We start from the raw sequence: 19,558 nt of genomic DNA, 5'->3' as shown, positions 1-19,558 counted from the left end.
GAACCATTTCACCAGCTCAAGCTAGATTTTTTTAAAGGTTAAGTTATATGTTTGAGTACTTTGCCTACATGTATGTCTGTGCAGAATGTGTATGCCTGTGCCCACAGAGGCCAGAAAGAGGGCATCAGACCCCCTGGAGTTAGAGTCACCATACTGGTCCTGGGATCAAACCCGAGTCCCTTGGAAGAGTAGCCAGTGCTCTTAACCACTATGTCATCTCTCCAGTCCCCCATTCTAGGCTTTAAAAAAATATAGTGAGTGAGTGTGTGTGCGCACGTGCGTATCCTCTGCCTCCTGAGTAATGGGATGGGGCGCACAACCATATCCAATTAGAAGTTGTTGTGACCATACGTGAGGGCAGAATACTTGTCTTCTTCATCCCTGCATTTTTTTTTTTTTTTTTTTGGTTTTTCGAGGCAGGGTTTCTCTGTGTAGCCTTGGCTGTCCTGAACTTACTTTGTAGACCAGGCTGGCCTCGAACTCACAGAGAGTCACCTGCCTCTGCCTCCCGAGTGCTGGGATTAAAGGCATGCGCCACCACCGCCTGGCTATCCCTGCATTCTTTAAAACAATATACATATTTTAAAAAGTCAATACCTAAGGTTTTGTAAGCATATGCAGTAGAGAAATAGATGGCATATTTCTTTATATCCTTAACTAAAAATAGACATTTTAGCCACAGTCTAAAGATGATTTTGTAATGTGATTTTAACTATATAATGTTGGTTCCAGAGCAAGTTTGAAGCCAGCCTGGTATATAGGAAAATAGGTCTCAAAAGAAGGCTGGTTGTGGTGACTCATGTCTCCAATCCCAGCACCTAGCACGTAAGAGGCAGAACCAGGGAGATCTCTGAGAGATTGGAGCTGGCTAGCCTGGTCAATAACATAGTGAGTCTCAGGCCAGCCAGAGCAACTTGGTCTCTGTCTCCAGAAGTTATATGCCTGTAAACCAAGCTCCTGAGAGGTGAGGGTAGGAGGATCAGATGTTCATGATCATCTTCAACTACATATGGTGTTTAAGTCCAATCTGGGTTTCATGAAAGCCTGTCTCAAAAACAAAACCAAAAAAGCACCAAACCACAGTAAAAAGAAATTACCACCAGTACATTGACAGTTATGGAGAGAGGAGTTTCACTATAGAGGAAAACACAAAGAAAAGGTTCTATGTAACTGGCTTCCAAAGGCTAGAATAAATTTGCCAAAGTGGTATTTTCATCTAGACAATGCACCTGAGCTGCCATGGGGTCCCAAGGACTAGGAAATGTTTGACAAGGACTTGTCAAAACATTGTGGTCAGCTAAACACTGTATAATGAACATGTGCTTATGTATACTTCCTCTGAAAACAACCTAGAAATCACAGAGGAGGAATTGCATAGATAAATCCTACAGACAGAGGGAATAGGAGAGGGCAGGACAGTGGAAGCTGAAAAGTCAACAGGCAAACAAAATTGTACTGTGTGGAGTTGTGCTACCCATGGGATGGGTGGTTAGGAAGAGGTAGGCCTGCCTACTGGCCCTGCTGCTTACTGGGCAGGAATTCAGACAAGCTCTGGAACAGAAGCCACATGTCTGTTTAAAGAGTGGGGAGACAGCTCTACTATAACCCCCTTGCCCTGGCTATTGCTATAAATAGAGTCTAAATAATTTCTCATGTGGGACCCAGGCTCACCTGATGCAGTTGAGACTGGGGCTATGAGGCCATACTGAAGTTGCAGGCATGGCCTGCACAGGAATTGGTGTCAAGTAAGGCCCTTGTTGTCTCACCTGCAGCTGGCCAGGAGGCTGAAGAGTTCTCTAGTGCAGAAGCTACCTACTTACAGCTAGTTAAGTCTCTCCAGCTGTAAAAGGCCATCTCAAGATAAGGTGGTCAAGTACCCTCAGTACAGTGCAAAAGACAAGGGAGAGGAGCCCACAACCCAGAACGCAGAGCACCAACCAGTTTCTGAGAAAAGTTCACAGAAAGAAGATATTTTGATAGAACTATACATTTTACCCTCAGGGGAAGAGTAAGATCTTGCAACCAAAAAGCAAGGATAAGAATACTCTGAAAAGTTGGGTATAGTGGCTCACACCTACAATTCCAGCATTTGGGAGGCAGAGGCAGGTAGATCTCTAAGAATTCGGGGCCAGCCTGGACTACAAAGGTGAGTCCAGGACAGCCAAGGCCACACAGAGAAACCCTGTCTTGAAAGAACAAAAACCCAACCAACCAACCAACCAAACAAACAAACAAAAAAAGGAATATTCTAAGAAGGGAAGTATTACAAAGTAAGAAAGAATACCAGCTTTTATTTATTTGTTTTGTTTTTTTGGATAGGGTCTCACTTCATAGCCCAGGCTGGCCTTGAACTATGTAACCCAGGCTGTTCTCAAACTTACCGTGATTCTCCTGCCTCAACTTCCTAAGTACTGGAATAACAAATATGAGTCACTATGCCCAGACTATTGTTTAGAAATGGAACTCCTACTTGTGACCTAGGCTGGCCTCTTACAATCCTACCGCCTCTGCCTCCCAAGTGCTAGGATTATAGTCCTGTGTCAGGCCATGCTTGGAAAGCTGAGTTCAAAAATATGAACAAAATAATAGCATGACAATCATCATCATTATAATAAAAACTAGGCCTGATAGCTCAGGCCTGTAAACCCAAGTTACTTGGGAACCTAAAGCAGGACTGAAAGTTCAAGTCCTGCTAAGGATAGAGTGACTTCAAGGCTCACCTAGGCAACCTATTAAGGTCCTATGTTAAAATAAAACGTAAAAAAGAGGTTGGGGATGTATTTCAATGTTAAAACAATTGCCTGGTGTGAGTGAGGCCCAAAATTCAATTTCCAGTATGGTAAATACAACAACAAAAACCCTACAGGAGAGTCAGAGGGAGACAAAGCCCCCCACAGATGCTGCAGAGGGGAAGGCCGCCCTCTGCTGGCAGGCCAATGGCAAGGCATCTGAGAACACTGCTTGTTCTGGAGCTTAAAGGGCAACTGGGATTTTATGAATAGGGAAGAGCCTTTCTTTGATGGAAGAAGAAAAAAAAAAACCACAAAAAAAGAGAACAGTGGGGGGGGGGAATGGGAGGATACAAGGGATGGGATAAACATTGAGATGTAACAAGAATAAATAAATTAAAAAAAAAAAAAAGAACAGAACACAGCTGCTGCAGAGTATGAATACAAAACATTGGAGTTCAGGGAAAAAACGGCAAGGGACCTTTATCGACCTGATTTGATTTGAGTCTATTTGTTGTTTCTGAAGGAGACATGCTCTACCTTTTCACTGGGTGAAAGAGCACATCTCCTTCTCATCCTGACTTTCCTGCCAAGTCTGCCCTCCCTTTCCACTCTGGGCATGCTGCCAAGCTCACAGGGCCTCTGATGGGTTGCAGGATCTTTTTGGGTGAACAGATAGCGCCGAGAGGGTTCTGGCCTCCATTCAGTGACTCTTCCCTAGCACTGAACATGTAGCTAGAGCCCCTAAGAAAGTGAAATCACTACAGTGGAACAGAAACCACCACTGCAGTAGTGAGCCATGTCTCTTTGACCGGAGAACACTTACAGTTTAGGAACGAGGGCGAATCTCATCTTGCTTAGTAGCTCATCTTCCTGGAGCATGACCAGAGCAACAGGGTGCATCTGATCGAAGTCAAAGTTAAATTGCACACCAGCTGGTGGGTCACGAAGGAAATTCCTCTTGTCCTGTGATAAGAAATGGAGGCAAAAACTGTAAAGGTTACTTTGTACCAAAGATTCAATACACTGACTTTTTTTTTTAAGACAGGTTTCTCTATAACACAGAGCCCTGGCTGTCCTGGATTATTTGTAGACCAGTCTGGCCTTGAACTCACATCAATCCGCCTGCCTCTGCCTTCTGAGTGCTGGGATTAAAGGCATGCATCACTATGCCCAGCTTGATACACTGAATTTTAACAGAGCCTTCAGTCACAAAGTCAACTGAGCTGTCACTGCCTTGCCTACTTAAAACAGAACAATCCAACTTTTCATATTTTTTCTAACACTCACCTGGACAGGGGCTCCCAGGAGGCCAGATAGTTCACTTAGTTGGTTGAAATCACATAGTTAAAAAGCATATAAACATGTATTTATTTTTATTGGACACCTTTAGGTATGTGAAAACTATTAAAAACAGTCTAACTCAAGGCCAAAGTGCAATGGAACAGGCCTATCTATATATCCCATCACTTGCGAGTTAGAGGCCAGGAGCATCAGGACTTCAAAGTCAGTACTATCTGACTATCTGTATAGAGGTTTAGAAGTCAGCCTGGGCTACATGAGACCTTGTCTCAAAAAGACAAGAAACTGGGCTGGGAAGATGGCTCAGTGGGTAAAGGAAGGAGATGGGGCTGGAGTAGTGGCTCAGTGGTAAGAAGCACTGGCTGCTGTTCTAGAGGACCCACATTCCATTAAAATCACCCAGAGAGCCAGGCGGTGGTGGTGCACGCCTTTAATCCCAGCACTTGGGAGGCAGAGGCAGGTGGATCGCTGTGAGTTCGAGGCCACCCTGGTCTACAAAGTGAGTCCAGGATAGCCAAGGCTACCCAGAGAAACCCTGTCTCGAACACCCCCCCCCCAAAAAAATCACCCACAGAGCAGCTCACAATGTCTGTAACTTCAGTTCCAGGGGATCCTATACCTTCTTCCAGCTTCCTCAGACACTGCATGCAAGTGGTGCAATGGGCATACATGCAGGCAAAACACCCATATACATAACAATTAAAAATAAAAACACTAAGCCGGGCGTGGTGGCGCACGCCTTTAATCCCAGCACTCGGGAGGCAGAGGCAGGCGGATCGCTGTGAGTTCGAGGCCAGCCTGGTCTACAAAGTGAGTCCAAGATGGCCAAGGCTACACAGAGAAACCCTGTCTCAAAAAACCAAAAAAAAAAAAATAAAAAAATAAAAAAAAAAATAAAAACACTGAAAATTAAGCAACAGAAAAACAAACAAACAAACCTACCACCATCATGAAACCCCCATGAAACATTAAAGAAAAGCATAGAATCAAGAATACCAGTCAGGGGCTAGAGAGATGGCTCAGAGGTTAAGAGCACTGACTGCCCTTCCAGAGGTCCTGAGGTCAATTCCAGCAACCACATGTTGCCTCACACCCATCTATAATGTGATCTAATGTCCTCTCTGGCCTGCAGGTGTACATGCAGACAGAGCACTGTATTCATAATAAATAAATAAATAAATAAATTTAAAAAAAAAGATACCAGTCAGGCAGTGAGGGAACACACCTTTAATCCCAGCACTTGGGAGGCAGAGGCCAGCCTGGTCTACAAAGTGAGTCTAGGACAGCCAGAACTATTACACAGAGAAAACTCTGCCTCGAAAAACCAAACCAAACAAAACAAACAAAAAAACCAGAGCAGGGGCTGAAGAGATGGCTCAGTATGTGAAGGGCACTGACTGCTCTCCCAAAGGACACGAGTTCAAATCCCAGCACCCACATGGCAGCTCACAACTGTCTGTAACTCCAAGATCTGACACTTTCACATAGACATACATGCAGGCTAAATGCCAATGCACATAAAACAAACACCAATGCACATAAAATAAAGGTTAAAAAAGCTGTAAAAAATACCAGAAGCAAGAACTGGGTATAGTATTAATGCCTGTAATCCCTGTACTTAGAAGGGAGAAGCAGGAGGATTTAAGGCCAGTAGCCTCTGCTATAAAATGAGTCCAAGGCTAACCTTGTGCTACTACTAAGTTTGGGACCAGATTGATCTATCTAAAAACAAACTCAACAAAGTAAAACAAAATATCACAGCATAGAATCATACTAGTTACCGACAACTTCTGGCCCAGTGCAATATTCTCTTGGGCCCCTCTCTCCAATATATCTAGTGTCTCTGGCTAGTGATGACTAATCTTGGCTGTCAACATGACTATATCTGGAATTAAGTAAAACCCAAGCTACTAAGCACTCCTGTGAGGGATTTTATTTATTTTATTTTGGTTTTTTGAGACAGGATTTCTCTGTGTGGCCTTGGCTGTCCTGGACTCACTTTGTAGACCAGGTTGGCCTCAAACTCACAGAAATCTGCCTGCCTCCGCCTCCTGCGTGCATGCACCACCACACCTGGCAATGTGAGAGATTTTATTAATCAGGTTATTTGAAGCAGGAAGACCTACCCTAAAGCTGGCAGCCCACATATAAGAACACAGAAGGGAACCTTGCTTTTTACCTGCTTGTTTTTACTCTCTATGACAATTTCATCTATTCTGTTGCTACAACTGGTATTTAATCCAACCTCTTCAGGATTCCAATGTACATTGAAAACCAGCAACTATCCAGGAATCATTCAGGACTACAGCACTAGACAGGGATAGCAGAGACATTCCAGCCTTGTGGACTGGACAACTACCAGAATCTGAGCTTTATGTTGTGAGACAGCTGTTGGACTGTCTAAACCACATCCTGAAAGCCAGTCGAAGAAATCTACTTTTAATATGCATATTCATTCTGTCAGTTCTGTGCCTTTGGAAAATCCTGACTAATATAGCAGGTAAGATCTGACAGAAATAGGAATGCACCATACATTGTGATTAGCTAACACTTTTTTCTTTTCTTTTTTGTTTTTGGAGACAGGGTTTCTCTGTGTAGACTTGGCTGTCCTGGACCCACTTTGTAGACCAAGCTGGCCTCCAACTCACAGAGATCTGCCTGTCTCTGCCTCCCCAAGTGGTGGGATTAAAGGCATGTGCCACTGCGCCTGGCTCTTTAAAATTTTTAAATTGTATTTATTATGATTATTGTGTGTATTGGGGGAGGTAGAGGCACACACCACTGTTCCACAGTTTGCATGTAGAGGTGAGAGGATAACTGCGGATTTGGTTCTCCCACCTTTTTATGAGGTTCCAAGGGATTGGACTCATGTTATCAGGCTTGTGAGTCAAGAGTTTTCTTTACCCATTGAGCCATCTCACTGGCCCATAAAATGATATCTTTAGAAGAAATTCCTAGAAGTAGAGTTTCTGGTCCATGAGTACAATTATTTCAATGAATATTTCCCAGGCCTTCCTGGGAGGAACTATAAGCCAAAAAAGACTCACTATTTTTTTACTAGGAAAAAACCCCAATAGTGGTGGGGTACTGGTGGTGTAGTTCTGTGATAATGGATCATATGCATAAAATATACAATACACAAAGCCCTGAGTTTCCTAGCTCCCAAAAAAGGTGGGGGATAGGTTAAAGATAAGTGTCTAGTGAAACAGCTCAGAGATCTCTGGGACCCACATGGTAGGAGAGAACCAACTTCTTGCATGTTATACTGCGATCTTCACATGTGCTATGATGTGTGTACATGAAAACACATATACAATGAGTAAATGTAATATTTTCTTAAAAAAGAAAAAGAAAAAGTAGGGTCTGGAGAGATGGCTCAGAGATTAAGAGCACTGGCTGCTCTTATAGAGGACCTGGGTTCAATTCTCAGCACCCACATGGCAGTTTACAACTGTCTATAACTCAAGTTCCAGGGGCATCTGACATCCTCACACAGATATACATGCAAGCAAAACACCAATGCAAATAAAATAAATTAATTTTTAAAAAGTACATTAAAAATGAAAATGTACCTTTAATTCTAGCACTTGGGAGGCAGGGGCAGGTGTATATCTAGGTTTTGAGCCAGCTAGAGCTATGTTACAATATCCTGTCTCAAAAACAAAGAAAGGTGGTGGGAAGTCCTAGAGACTTGGCTCAGCAGTTAAAAACACTGGCTGCTCTTGCAGAGGACCTGGGTTGGATTCCTAGCACCCATACATAGAAGCTCATAATTATCTGTAAGTTCCATTCCAGGATATCCTACACCTTCTTCTGGCCTCCAAGGGCACCAGGCCAGACATATGTGCAGGCATATAAACCCATACAATAAAAATAAACAAATAAAAGTGAGAACTACTGATCACATTACAAATATGGATTCATAAAGCTCTGTGCCATGCACTGAGCTTTGATCAAGCTAAGCTAGCCTTTGTTCTCTGAGAGAACACAGATACGTAAGCATAACACCAGAGTCTCAGCCCCCTCAGTATCCAATAGGGATAAGAACTCTAGCTACATTAAAGTCACGCTGGGAGCTTCAAAAGACAGAGTGTGGAGCCGGGCGTGGTGGTGCATGCCTTTAATCCAAGCACTCAGGAGGCAGAGGCAGGCGAACTGATGTGAGTTCGAGGCCAGCCTGGTCTACAAAGCCAAGTCCAGGATAGCCAAGGCTTCACAGAGAAACCCTTTCTCCAAAAACCAAAAACCAAAAACAAACAAACAAACAAGAGGTGGGGGATAGTGCTTTCTGAAACTCATCTGAAACATCACTACTGGCTCGTATGGTTACATTTCCTGAACTCCTGAGATAAAGTTTTGTGGGGCAGCAATTGGAACTCTGTATCAATGTCAATTACCAACAAACATATGTAGGTAAACCAAAAATATGGAAAATAATCATTTCATGCACAAGAACTGCAGTACTGCCTTAAAACTTCATATGCTACTATACCTCAAAGATTATTAAATCTTATACAAATTATCTTCCTTTTATTAAATCAAAGAACCTCTTCCAGCTGGCGTGGTAGTGCACGCCTTTAATGTAGACAGGGTTTCTCTGTGTAGTCTTGGCTATCCTCGACGCTCTCTGTAAACCAGGCAGGCCTTGAACTCACAGCGATCTGCCTGTTTCTGCTGGGATTAAAGGCATGCACCACCATGCCCCGCTGCATGCCTGACTCTTAGAACTGCAAAAATAAAATAATCTAGGACGTTACTACAAAAATAGTGAAAGTTAACTAACAAATATGTTCCAAACTTTCAAAAATGTTTTTTATGCTTTTTTTTTTTTTTTTGTTTTCAGACAAGGTTTCTCTGCGTAACCTTGGCTGTCCTAGACTCACTTTGTAGACCAGGTTGGCCTCGAACCCACAGTGATCCTCCTGCCTCTGCCTCTGCCTCCAGAATGCTGGGAGTACAGGCATGAGCTACCACACCTGGCTGTCAAAAATGTTTTTCAAAAATTGTTAAAAAATGCCAGGTATGGTGGCATATGACTTTAATTCAATCACTTGGCAGACAAAGGTAGGCGTATCTCTGTGAGTTCAAGGTTAGCCTGGTCTACAAAGTAAATTCTAAGATAGCCAGAGCTATGTAGTGAGACCCTATCTCAAACCAAAACAAACCAACCAACCAACCCAAATTGTAAAAGTTGGGCATGGTGGTGCACACTTACAACCACAGTACTAGGCAAGCTCAAACAGGAAAACAGTTATAGTCAGACTAGAGTTTATAGTGGGAGTTCAAGGCCAGCTTAGGCTACAAAGGGAAACCCCATCTCAAAAAACAAAGACAGAAACTCAAACAAAAAAGAGCATATAAAAACTGTACGTAAGAAAAAGAATTCAGCTAAAGATAAGGTCCTATGAACAGGACTTTTTGAACAGTTCCACAGGGTATTTACAGGATATTTATATGGGGTATTTACAGGATACTCACAGCTGATAGTGCCAAAATCTGCTGCTGAATTGTATCTTCGTCATGACTATCAACCCATGGAGGCACAGCTGCTTCTGTACAGGAGAAAAAAAGGTTATAAGGGCTAGAGGGAAAGCTCAGTGGTTAAGAGCACTTGCTGCTCTTGCAGAGAACCTGGATTCAGTTCCTAGCGCCCACATGGCAGCTCACAACTGCCTATATTAATTCCAGTTCCAGGGGGTCCAACACCCTCTTCTGGCTTCTGCAGGCATTACATGGTTACAATATTTACCCAACATCTGTCATCTCAAAATACAAGGAAAAGATTTTACAAGATCACTTAAAATAGTAATTAATCAATAAGCAGCAAATATGGTTATTCACTGTAATACCCAGACTTAATTTGTTTTTTGTTTTTTTGGTTTTTCAAGACAGGGTTTCTCTGTTTAGCCTTGGCTGTCCTGGACTCACTTTGTAGACCAGGCTGGTCTGAAACTCACAGCTCTATCTGCCTCTACCTCCCAAGTGCTGGAATTAAAGGCATGTGCCACCACCCCCAGCTTCAGACTCAATTTGTAATCTTTATGAATGTATGCATTTGGTCAACAAATAATCTGCTTGAATGACAGTACAGGAACCTCACTAATGAGATAATCAAAACAGGCATCACTGGGCTCAATGGGTAAAGGTACTTACCAGCAAGACTGAAGACCTGAATTTGATGCCTGGGACCCACATGGTGGAAGAATCCTTTGACTTCCACATGTGCAAAGTGGCACACATGTGTGTAGACATGCACATATATATACAACAGTAAGGGAGAAACATACTGTGGATCCCTGAACATGTTATTTTGAAAATGGCAAAATATCAAGAATAACAATCTGATTCTAGTCATGAGGAAGTATCAGACAAAGCTCAAATATATTAAGCAGGGAGCAGCCCAGCCTCAATGCTTAGAGGTGGAGTCTGGAAGACCAGGCATTCCAGGACTTCAGCTACACAGCAAATTTGAGGTCAGCCAGGACTACCTAAGACCCTGTCTCAAAAAAAGACAAAGAAAGGTTGTTAGAACATTCCAGATTAAAGAAGTCTAAGAGAAATGACAGACTATAATATCATATCCTCAACTAGTTTTTGACCTTAACTAGATTCTGGGGGGAAATATTATAAAGGACATCACTGGGTCAACTAGCAAAATGAGTGTTAGATTAATGTATGTCTCTGGGCATGGTGGTGTATATCTGTAATCTTGGCACTTGGGAAGCTGAGGCAAATAACTGCTTCAAGTTCTAGGCAGCCTAAGCTATAGAGTGAGATGCTGTTAAGAAAAAAAAAAGCTGGGCATGGTGATCCACTTTAATCTTAGTACTTGGAAGGCAGTTCTCTGTGCAAATCTCTGTCAATTCAAGGCCATCCTTGAGGCCAAAGATACATAGTTACAACCCTGTCTCAAAAAAAAAAAGCTGGAAAGATGGCTTAATGGAGTAGATTTCATGACAAAAGATAGAGATGGCTCAGTGTAAGTACTTGCTATTCTTCTGGGAGGACCCAGGTTTGATTCTCAGCACATAAGTTGTGGATCATAACTTTCCGAAATTCTAGTTCCAGGGGGATATACCATCTTCTTTTGACTTCCACAGGTGCCATACTGCTTTTGAAAGGGCCAGAATTCAGTTCCTAGCATCCACTGTCAGGTGGCTCACACCCACTTTTAACTCCAGCTCCAAGGGACATGCCCTATCACACACATACATAGTTAGCAATAAAAATAAATAGAAAGAGGTATTGAGATGGCTTAGGTGTTAAAAGTACTTGCTACCAACTTGATGCCATGAGTTCAATCCTTGGGACCCACATGGTATAAGGACAGAACTCACTTCTGAAAGTTGTCCTCTGCCACACACGGACCAGAAGTAAGTAAAAGTAAAAATATGAGGTGAGGGAAGAAGAAGACGAGCAGGAGGAGAAGGAATAGGATCTTGAGGAGTAAAACCAAAGCAAAAGTCAAATTAGAGGTAATAAGTGATGGGCTGGAACCAAATTGTCAATGAACAGTTAGAAGGTGAATACTGAGGATACCAAGGTGACATACACCTAGCTAGGCAAGATTAGGAGGGGAATCCATGACTCCACTCAAGCACTGATCTGCTCCTTATAGTAGACTCTAACTCCACTAACCACTACAACATGACAGACCCAGAGCAATCTATTCTAAAGAGGCAGTTCCAAATTTGCCCCACACATGATAAGGCAATCTTTCTACCTGTGCTTTTCAAATGCTAGGGTTATAGGGCCCAGCTAGGTTTTCTATTTTGTTTTTAGACTAGGTTTTGCTAATCTAACCAGGGCTGGTCTCAAACTACTAGCAATCTTTTTTGCCTTAGCCTCTTGGGTACAAGGATCACAGATGTGTACCACCAGGCCTGGCTTGGCTTCAGTCTTTTTATTTTTAATTTTTCTTTTCTTTGAGACAAGGTCTCTTTGTGTAGCCTTGGCTGTCCTAGAACTTACTCTGTAGACCAGGTTGGCCTTGAACTCATAGAGATCCACCTGCTTCTGCCTCCTGAGTACTGGGATTAAAGGCGTGAGCCACCACTGCCCAGCTGGGCTTTGGTCTCTCTGATTGACCCTCTTCTCTAACATGCTCAATAAAACACTGAATTCTTGTGTGTGTGTGTGTGTTTCTTTTTCTTTTTTGAGACAAGGTCTCTCTACATAAACCTGGCTGTTCTGGAACTCACCATGCAGACCAGACTGGCAGATTTACCTTCCTCTGCTTCCTAAGTGCTGGGATCAAAGGCATACATTACCATATCTGACTATTTATTTACTTATTTTTCATTTTGTAGACCAGGCTGGCCTGGATTTACTATGTACAGCCTCACTCACAACACTCCTTTAGCTTTCCAAGTGCTGGGATTACAGGTGTGAGCCACTACACCTGGCTATACCTATACTGGTACATTTTTTGGTGCTGAGGATCTAACCTAGGACCTTGAAATACACTATGTACATATTCTACTGCTGAGCTCCACCAAAGTATTATACATTTTTATATTCGTAGAGCCTTAGTATAAGTTTAGCACACAGTAGATGCTTAATAAAACCTGGTAGAAAAGCTGGGATTGTAGCTCAGCAGCAATGCTTGCCTAGCATGCCTAGCATGTGCAAGGCCCTGTGGTTGATACCCAGCATCACAAACGACACACACACATACACACACACACACACACACACACACACACACACACACACACACACACACTAAAATTTTGGCTGAGAAAGTAAGACAAACATATATCATACCCGACTTTTTTGTATGCTGTTCCTCAACAAATTTTTTCTGTTCTTTTTGAAAATCCCCAATAATGGTCTGTTAAAAAAAATATGAAAAGTTAAATTATTGTGAAAGTTTACTATTAGGTAAGAATTACAGTCAAGCTGGGCATGGTGGTGCATGCCTTTAATCCCAGCATTAGGGGAGGCAGAGGCAGGTAAATCTCTGTGAGTTCGAAGCCAGCCTGGTCTACTAAGTAAGTCCAGGACAGCCAAGGCTATACAGAGAAACCCTTCTTGAAAAACCAAAAACAAAAAGGAGATATTCTAAAAAATTCCATCAGCACAATATATTTTACGTGAGTTAAAGAGGTGATTACAGTAGCTACTTACAACTTTAATATATTCTTCCTTTTACAAGTTATCTAAAGGTACCTTATCAATGATGTCTTCTATTTTTCCTTCTTCCACAGATTTCTTTATTGTCTGAGCTGTTTCAGCAACAGACTCAGTTATCTTCTTTGTGGCAGCACTCGCAAAGCTAAACAAATAACCTGTAAAGGAAAAAAAGGGCCTGCATTTTATCAGAGTACAATGACTATCACACCTTGGCATCAGTATGTGCAGGGAGATCTGTTTAAGAACCCCCTTGAATACCAAAATCTGTACCTTCTTAGGTCCCTTTTGTAGTAATGGCACAACATAGAGCCTATGACTATTCACCCACATAGTCCTGGGTACATTAAGTCATCTTTACTGGGTTCCAATCTCAGGTTCTCATGGTTGCACAGCTCTTAACCACTAAATCATCTCTTTAGCCCTCACACTGCCATTTTAATGTAAGGAAAACATTATTTGCAAACTGGCAAACTTGAGCCAAGTGTGGTGCACACACCTTTAATCTCAGGACTCAGGAAGCAGAAGCAGGTGGATCTCTGTGAGTTCTAGGCTAGCCTGGATTACAAAGTGAGTCTAGGACGGCCAAGGCTACACAGAGAAACCCTGATTTGGAAAAAAAACCAAAAAGAAAGAAAGAAAGAAAGAAAACTGGCAAACTTGAGCTGGGTGGTATTGGCACATACATTTACTCCTGGCACATACATTTACTCCTAGCACTTCTGAGGCAGGTGAGTCTCTGAGTTTGAGGCCATCCTAGTCTACAGATTGAGTTCCAGGACATCCAGGGCAATGCAGGGAAACTATCTTGAGCCCCAACCCACCCCCCAAAAAGAAAGAAAACAAAACTGGCAAACTGGCTGGACATGGTGGTATATGCCTTTAATCCCAGCACAAGGGAGGCAGAGGCAGGTGGATCTCTGTGAATTTGAGGCCAACCTGGTCTGCAGAGCTAGTTCCACGACAGCCAAGGCTCTGCTACACAGAGAAACCTTATGTCTAAAAACCACCACCACCCAAACCCAGGCACACATATTCTAAAACCAAAAACAGACAAAAAAGAGACAAGATACTTTCTATACAGGTACCTACTTCCCAGGACATAACTTTAGGAGTTCTACATTTACTACTGCTAGCCACATATAGCGTTTTAAAGCCTCTTGTCATTTCTACCTCTCAGCTTTAGGTCTCTCCCCCCACAACAAAAATGTTATTGCTCAGCATAATTGCACTTAGGAGGCAAGAGTAGGTAGATCTCTATGATTCTGAGGCCAGCCTGGTCTACATAGTGAGTTCCAGAACAACCAGAACTATATAGTGAGACCCTGTCTCTAAGACAAACAAAACCCAAACTTGTTATTGTGTGTATGAGCACATGATGTATGTGGGGTACAAACATGTGCTATGGTGGGCATGTGGAGGTCAGAGGACAACTTGGTGGCAGTTCTCCCCTTCTTTCTGTGGGTTATGGGAATCAAAAGCAGGTCACCAGATTTTCAAGGCCAGTGATTATACCCACTGAGTCATCCTCCTATGTCTATCCTTCCTCTTAGGGAACATAAACTTCTAATCTATGCAATGTCCTTAAGTTTCTTCTTCAAACTAAAACTGCCAGTTTTAAAGACTATTGTTCATAAGCCATGGGTTCCAAGTCTCTCTGTAACTGAATTTGTGCTATCAGAACTCAATTAGATATTTAAGATTTATTTATTACGTATACAGTGTTCTGTCTGCATGTACTCCTGCACACCAGAAGAGGGCACTACTAAACAGCAAGTATTTAGGATCCTTTTTTTTTTGTTTTTTTGAGGCAGGGTTTCTCTATGTAGCCTTGGCTGTCCTGAATTCCCTTTGTAGACCAGGTTGGTCTCAAACTCAGAGATCTACCTGCCTCTGCCTCCCGAGTGCTGGGATTAAAGGCATGCACCACCATGCCCAGCTTTAGGATTCCACCTTAAAGGTAGGGTAGGGATTCAACAAATGTTTGTTTAACAAATGGAGCTCTCAGTAGATTCCAATAGATTTCAAAGGTGCAAACAAACTACTTACTGGGAACCAGGCTCAGAGATATTTAACTTCATTTTTCTTTTTTTTCAAGACAGGGTTTCTCTGTGTAGCCGTGGCTGTCCTGGACTTGTTTTGTAGACCAGGCTGGCCTCGAACTCAGAGATCTGCCTGCCTCTGCCTCCCTGAAAGCTGGAACTAAAGGCATGCGCCACCACACCCAGCTAAATGACATTTTTCAAAGCACAGGTAGGAGCCAGGCTTGGTGTAGCTAAATTTGACATTCACTGATTACTCTTAGGATATGGAGGCAGGAGTTCAAGTCAGCCTCAAGTATGTAAGAAGTCTGAGGCTTGCCAGGCGTGGTGGCGTAACTTCTCATTGTGGCCGTGAACTGCTGATCTTCCTTTCTAAGTCCCCCAAATACTGGGTTTATAGTCCTGTGCCACCACACCTGGCTGTCATCTCATATTACCACATCTAAGACCTAATACAACCTCTGCTCCAGTAAAGTCTTTTCACATTCCTTGACTATTTCAAGTTCATTCTTTCCCAACTTTCTACACTGGAAATATCCATTCTCTTTTCTGGTGAGTTCACAGTATCACACTTAGTTTTATTTCCCTTGTGCAGTCTTTGGGGGTCTTGGTTGAGATGATGTGCTGCTAAAATTTGATAGTGTGGCTATTTTCCCTATCACTTTACCTCAAAGTCAAACTTTTTGGACATTAGGGCCTTTTCTACCGAAGTCTGTGTTTCTCTGCTTTTTGGCATTGTGAACCTACTTAATAGGCCCTTAAAACTTTCTAAATTCCCAAGGCTACACAGAGAAACCCTGTCTCAAAACGAAAACCAAAAACCCCAACCCAAACAAACAAACAAAACCCCTAAATTTAGTGGGTGAGTGGTGGTGAGCTCCAGTAATCCAAACAGGAGGGAGATAGAGGAAGGAGTGTTGGGTTCAAGGCTATCCTTGGTCATGAGTTTGAAGCCAGCCTTGGCTATGTAACACTGTTTCAAAAAACAACAAAAAATTTGCTAAAGTCAGTATATATTTTTGTTGCAATTCTCTTGTTTACTTCTCCTTAGGGTACACCTCCCCCCAAAATCACTTTCTTTGGCTATCTAAGCCTGCCAAAGTTTCTCCAGGATTAGTTACTACAGCAGGCGGTTATATTCTCAAGGACTATTGTTTGTTCAACTTCAATTAGACTATAAACTTGGAAAGAGTATGGCCTTTGAAATCAGGTAGATTTTTGGCTCAAATTCTACTTGTACTGCTCACTATCAGTAAAATGCTCTGCTTGTTCTCCCAACCCTTTAGGGATGGTGAATGGGTGAAATGAAGTCTTTATTATTAATCAAAGACCTAGCATTGAAACCCGAATATAGGAGACAACTGGCAGCTTCTTTCCCACCTCAAGGAAAAAGGTCCTGCTTCATGCACCTGAGGGGGGGAGAGAAATACTGATTAGAAAGCAACAGGAACGCAGGGGTGCGGAAGACCAAGGTCATTCTGGACTTTCAGTTCAAAACCATCCTGAGCTACCTGAGACCCTGTCTCAGGAAAGAAAAAAAAAAAAAAAAAAAAAAAAAAAAAGACATGCATGACTTAAGCTTGAGTAATTTAACCAAGTTACTCGAGACAATACCTTTTAGTTTTTTCTTGGGACAAAAGGCATTTTCTCAACCAACTCTAGCTGGGAGACAGAGGTGGAGATTCAGATGAAAACTGGCAAGTTGAGCCGGGAGTGGTGGCACACGCCTTTAATTCCAGCACTCGGGAGGCAGAGGCAGGTGGATCGCTGTGAGTTCGAGGCCAGCCTGGTCTACAAAGAGGGTCCAGGACAGCCAAGGCTACACAGAGAAACTCTGTCTCAAAAAACCAAAAATAAATAAATAAATAAATTAAAAAAAAAAAAAAGAAAGAAAGAAAAGAAAACTGGCAAGTTGAACAAACCGAACTCCTTGTCAAAACACCGAAGACAGAGGCACACTGCTCACTTTTCCAAGCCCGGGCTTCCCGTGAATACAAACTTTGCAGGAAAGTGACAAGTTCTTAGGCGCGTCGACAACACGACGCGACGGCTGGGTGAAGCTTTGGCGTTGCCTAGCTCCTCACCCATCTGTCCCACGTCCCGGGCGACCGACGCCCCTCCTCACACACCTGCATGGCCGCGTCCCCTCCCAGCCCGCCCTCGGGTCCCGGAGAGGACTCACTGCTGAGGCCTCTGGCCTGGTGGGGTTCTGGGTCCTCCTGCGGCGCTTGCTGCTCGCCCGGGGTGGGCTCCGCTGGGGCCCCAGAGCTCTCCTCAGGAGGCGCGGCTCCCGCCAACAGCTCTTCGCCTTCGTCGCGGGGCGGCTCCTCCTCTGCCGCCGCCCCCTCGGGCTGTTTCAAACCTAACCAGCTGCTCAGCCCTCGGAACATCCCGCTGGCGGGGTCGCCGCCGCCGCCGCCGCGGTCCCCTCACCTAATAGTCTGCCGCCTCTACCCGTAGAACGACCTAACTCCGCGGGTCTTCGAGAGAGACTCGGCGGAAACCGGAGCGACACCTCAGACGCCAGTCGGCCTTTGGCCCACCCTTTATGATGGCGCCTCAGCTGGCCGCGCATGCGTCACGTCCGGGTCAGGCTCCGCCCCCGTCGCGTCGCCAATACGCCCTCCTGCGTGCCCCCCCCCGCCCGCCGCCCGCCGCCCGCCGCCCGCCGCCCGCCGCCCGCCGCCCGCCGCCCGCCGCCCGCCGCCCGCCGCCCGCCGCCCGCCGCCCGCCGCCCGCCGCCCGCCGCCCGCCGCCCGCAGGGTGTTTGTAGAAAAGAGGCAAAGGGCCAAAGGGCTTACCCTGCGGAGCCCCGCCCCCTGTCCCTGCCCGTTTACTCTTTCTCCTTTTTAAGTGTGTGGAATAGCATCTTTCTGGGCTTGTCCTACCTGGACTGGGTTACACCCCCACCCTTGGAAATTGAGGACTCAAACCTCCTCCTGAGTCTAAGTAACCCCAAAGTGGGAGTAATGGCACATACTTGTAATCCCAGGTTTTGGGAGATGAGAGAAGGATTGAGAGGTCAAAGGCAGCTTTAAGTACACAGTGACTTAGGCCAACCTGGGCTACATAAGACCTATGTGGCAAACGCTTAACATTAGCCAGGTGGGCGTGGTGGCGCACGCCTTTAATCCCAGCACTCAGGAGGGGGCGGCTGTCGGATCTCTGAGTTCGAGGCCAGCCTGGTCTACAAAGAGAGTTCCAGGACAATCAGGGCTATTACATAGAGAAACCCTATCTGGAAAAACAGAACAAAACAAAAGCATATCATTAAAAAAAAACCCTAAAGAAGAAAAGAAAACAAATTGCAAGAAAGAAGTGGAGTGGGGTATTTGTAGATTGAAAATGGTTTACAGTGGGTGGGTGAAACGGCTCAGCAGGGAATGGTACTTGCCACCAAGCTTGACAACCTGATTTTGATTCCTGGTACCTATGTGATAGAGTGAGACAACTGGCTCTTAGAGGTTGTCTGTCCTCTGACCTCCACACAGTCTTTGTGGCTACCTACGCAATAAATATAATTTAAAATATTTTACCCAATAACTTAGAGATCGGGGACTGTTGCTCCATGGTAGAGTGGTAAAAAATTCATGCCCAGCACAGCAAAACGTGCACATACGTGTACGCATAGAAAGATTTAGCTGAACATGGTGGTGCACACCTGTACCCTGAGCACTCAGGAAGGTGAGGCTGGAGGATCACTGTGAGTTTAACACTACCCAGAGCTACAAGAGACCTTTTTCGAAAACACAAAAATGAGTGAAACTTAGGCTATAAAACTCCAGTGGGTCCCATGGCTTATAGGTAAAGGTGCCTGCCACCTTGCCTCGACCTGGCATCCACATGGTAAAAGAAAAGCACCTACTCTGGTAACTTGTCCTCTCATCGTCATGCCTGTACCAGAGTATGTGTTGTGTTCTTCCCCACCCCAAACACTAAATATCATGTAGTAAAGAATAAAATAGAAAAGAAAACCCTTGGATACGTGTACTTACTTTCTTTGCCTCTCTCTCTCTCTCTCTCTCTCTCTCTCTCTCTCTCTCTCTCTCTTTTCTTTTCTTTTAAAGACAGGGTCTCAAAGCCTGGCACTTGGGTGGCAAAGGCAGGCAGATTTCTGTGGGTTTGAGGCCAGCCTTGTCTACTTAGGACATCCAGAGTTACATAGTGAAGTTTTTTTTTTTTTTTTTTAATTAAAAATAGAGCCTCAAATAACGCAGTCTGGTCTTGTCTTGAACTCTCGGGCACACTCACCAAGCCTTTCTTATCTGGCTCTGGAAATCAAGCACAGTCAGTACCTTGTCCTCTACCGACTGAATTACACGCCCACCGTCCACAACTGGGCATCTTATTTGG

General features: G+C 44.0%; 1 protein-coding gene across 1 annotated transcript in view; it reads right to left on the bottom strand.

The window, feature by feature from the left end:
- Positions 1-17,785, bottom strand: part of Syap1 (synapse associated protein 1) — a 29,669-nt gene extending 11,884 nt beyond the window's left edge. Inside the window, exons 1-5 of the mRNA XM_051142339.1 lie at positions 17,388-17,785; positions 13,203-13,321; positions 12,798-12,864; positions 9,510-9,583; positions 3,556-3,695 (exon numbers count right to left, since the gene is read on the bottom strand). Coding sequence (XP_050998296.1) covers positions 3,556-3,695; positions 9,510-9,583; positions 12,798-12,864; positions 13,203-13,321; positions 17,388-17,595 — 608 coding nt within the window. The 5' untranslated portion in view covers positions 17,596-17,785. The remainder of the gene's footprint in view (positions 1-3,555; positions 3,696-9,509; positions 9,584-12,797; positions 12,865-13,202; positions 13,322-17,387) is intronic.
- Positions 17,786-19,558: the final 1,773 nt, after the last annotated feature.

Source organism: Acomys russatus, chromosome X, assembly GCF_903995435.1.
Source record: "Acomys russatus chromosome X, mAcoRus1.1, whole genome shotgun sequence".
Taxonomy (NCBI): Eukaryota; Metazoa; Chordata; class Mammalia; order Rodentia; family Muridae; genus Acomys; species Acomys russatus.
The sequence above is the reverse complement of the archived record's forward strand: the minus strand, read 5'-3'. Positions and strand labels throughout refer to the sequence as shown.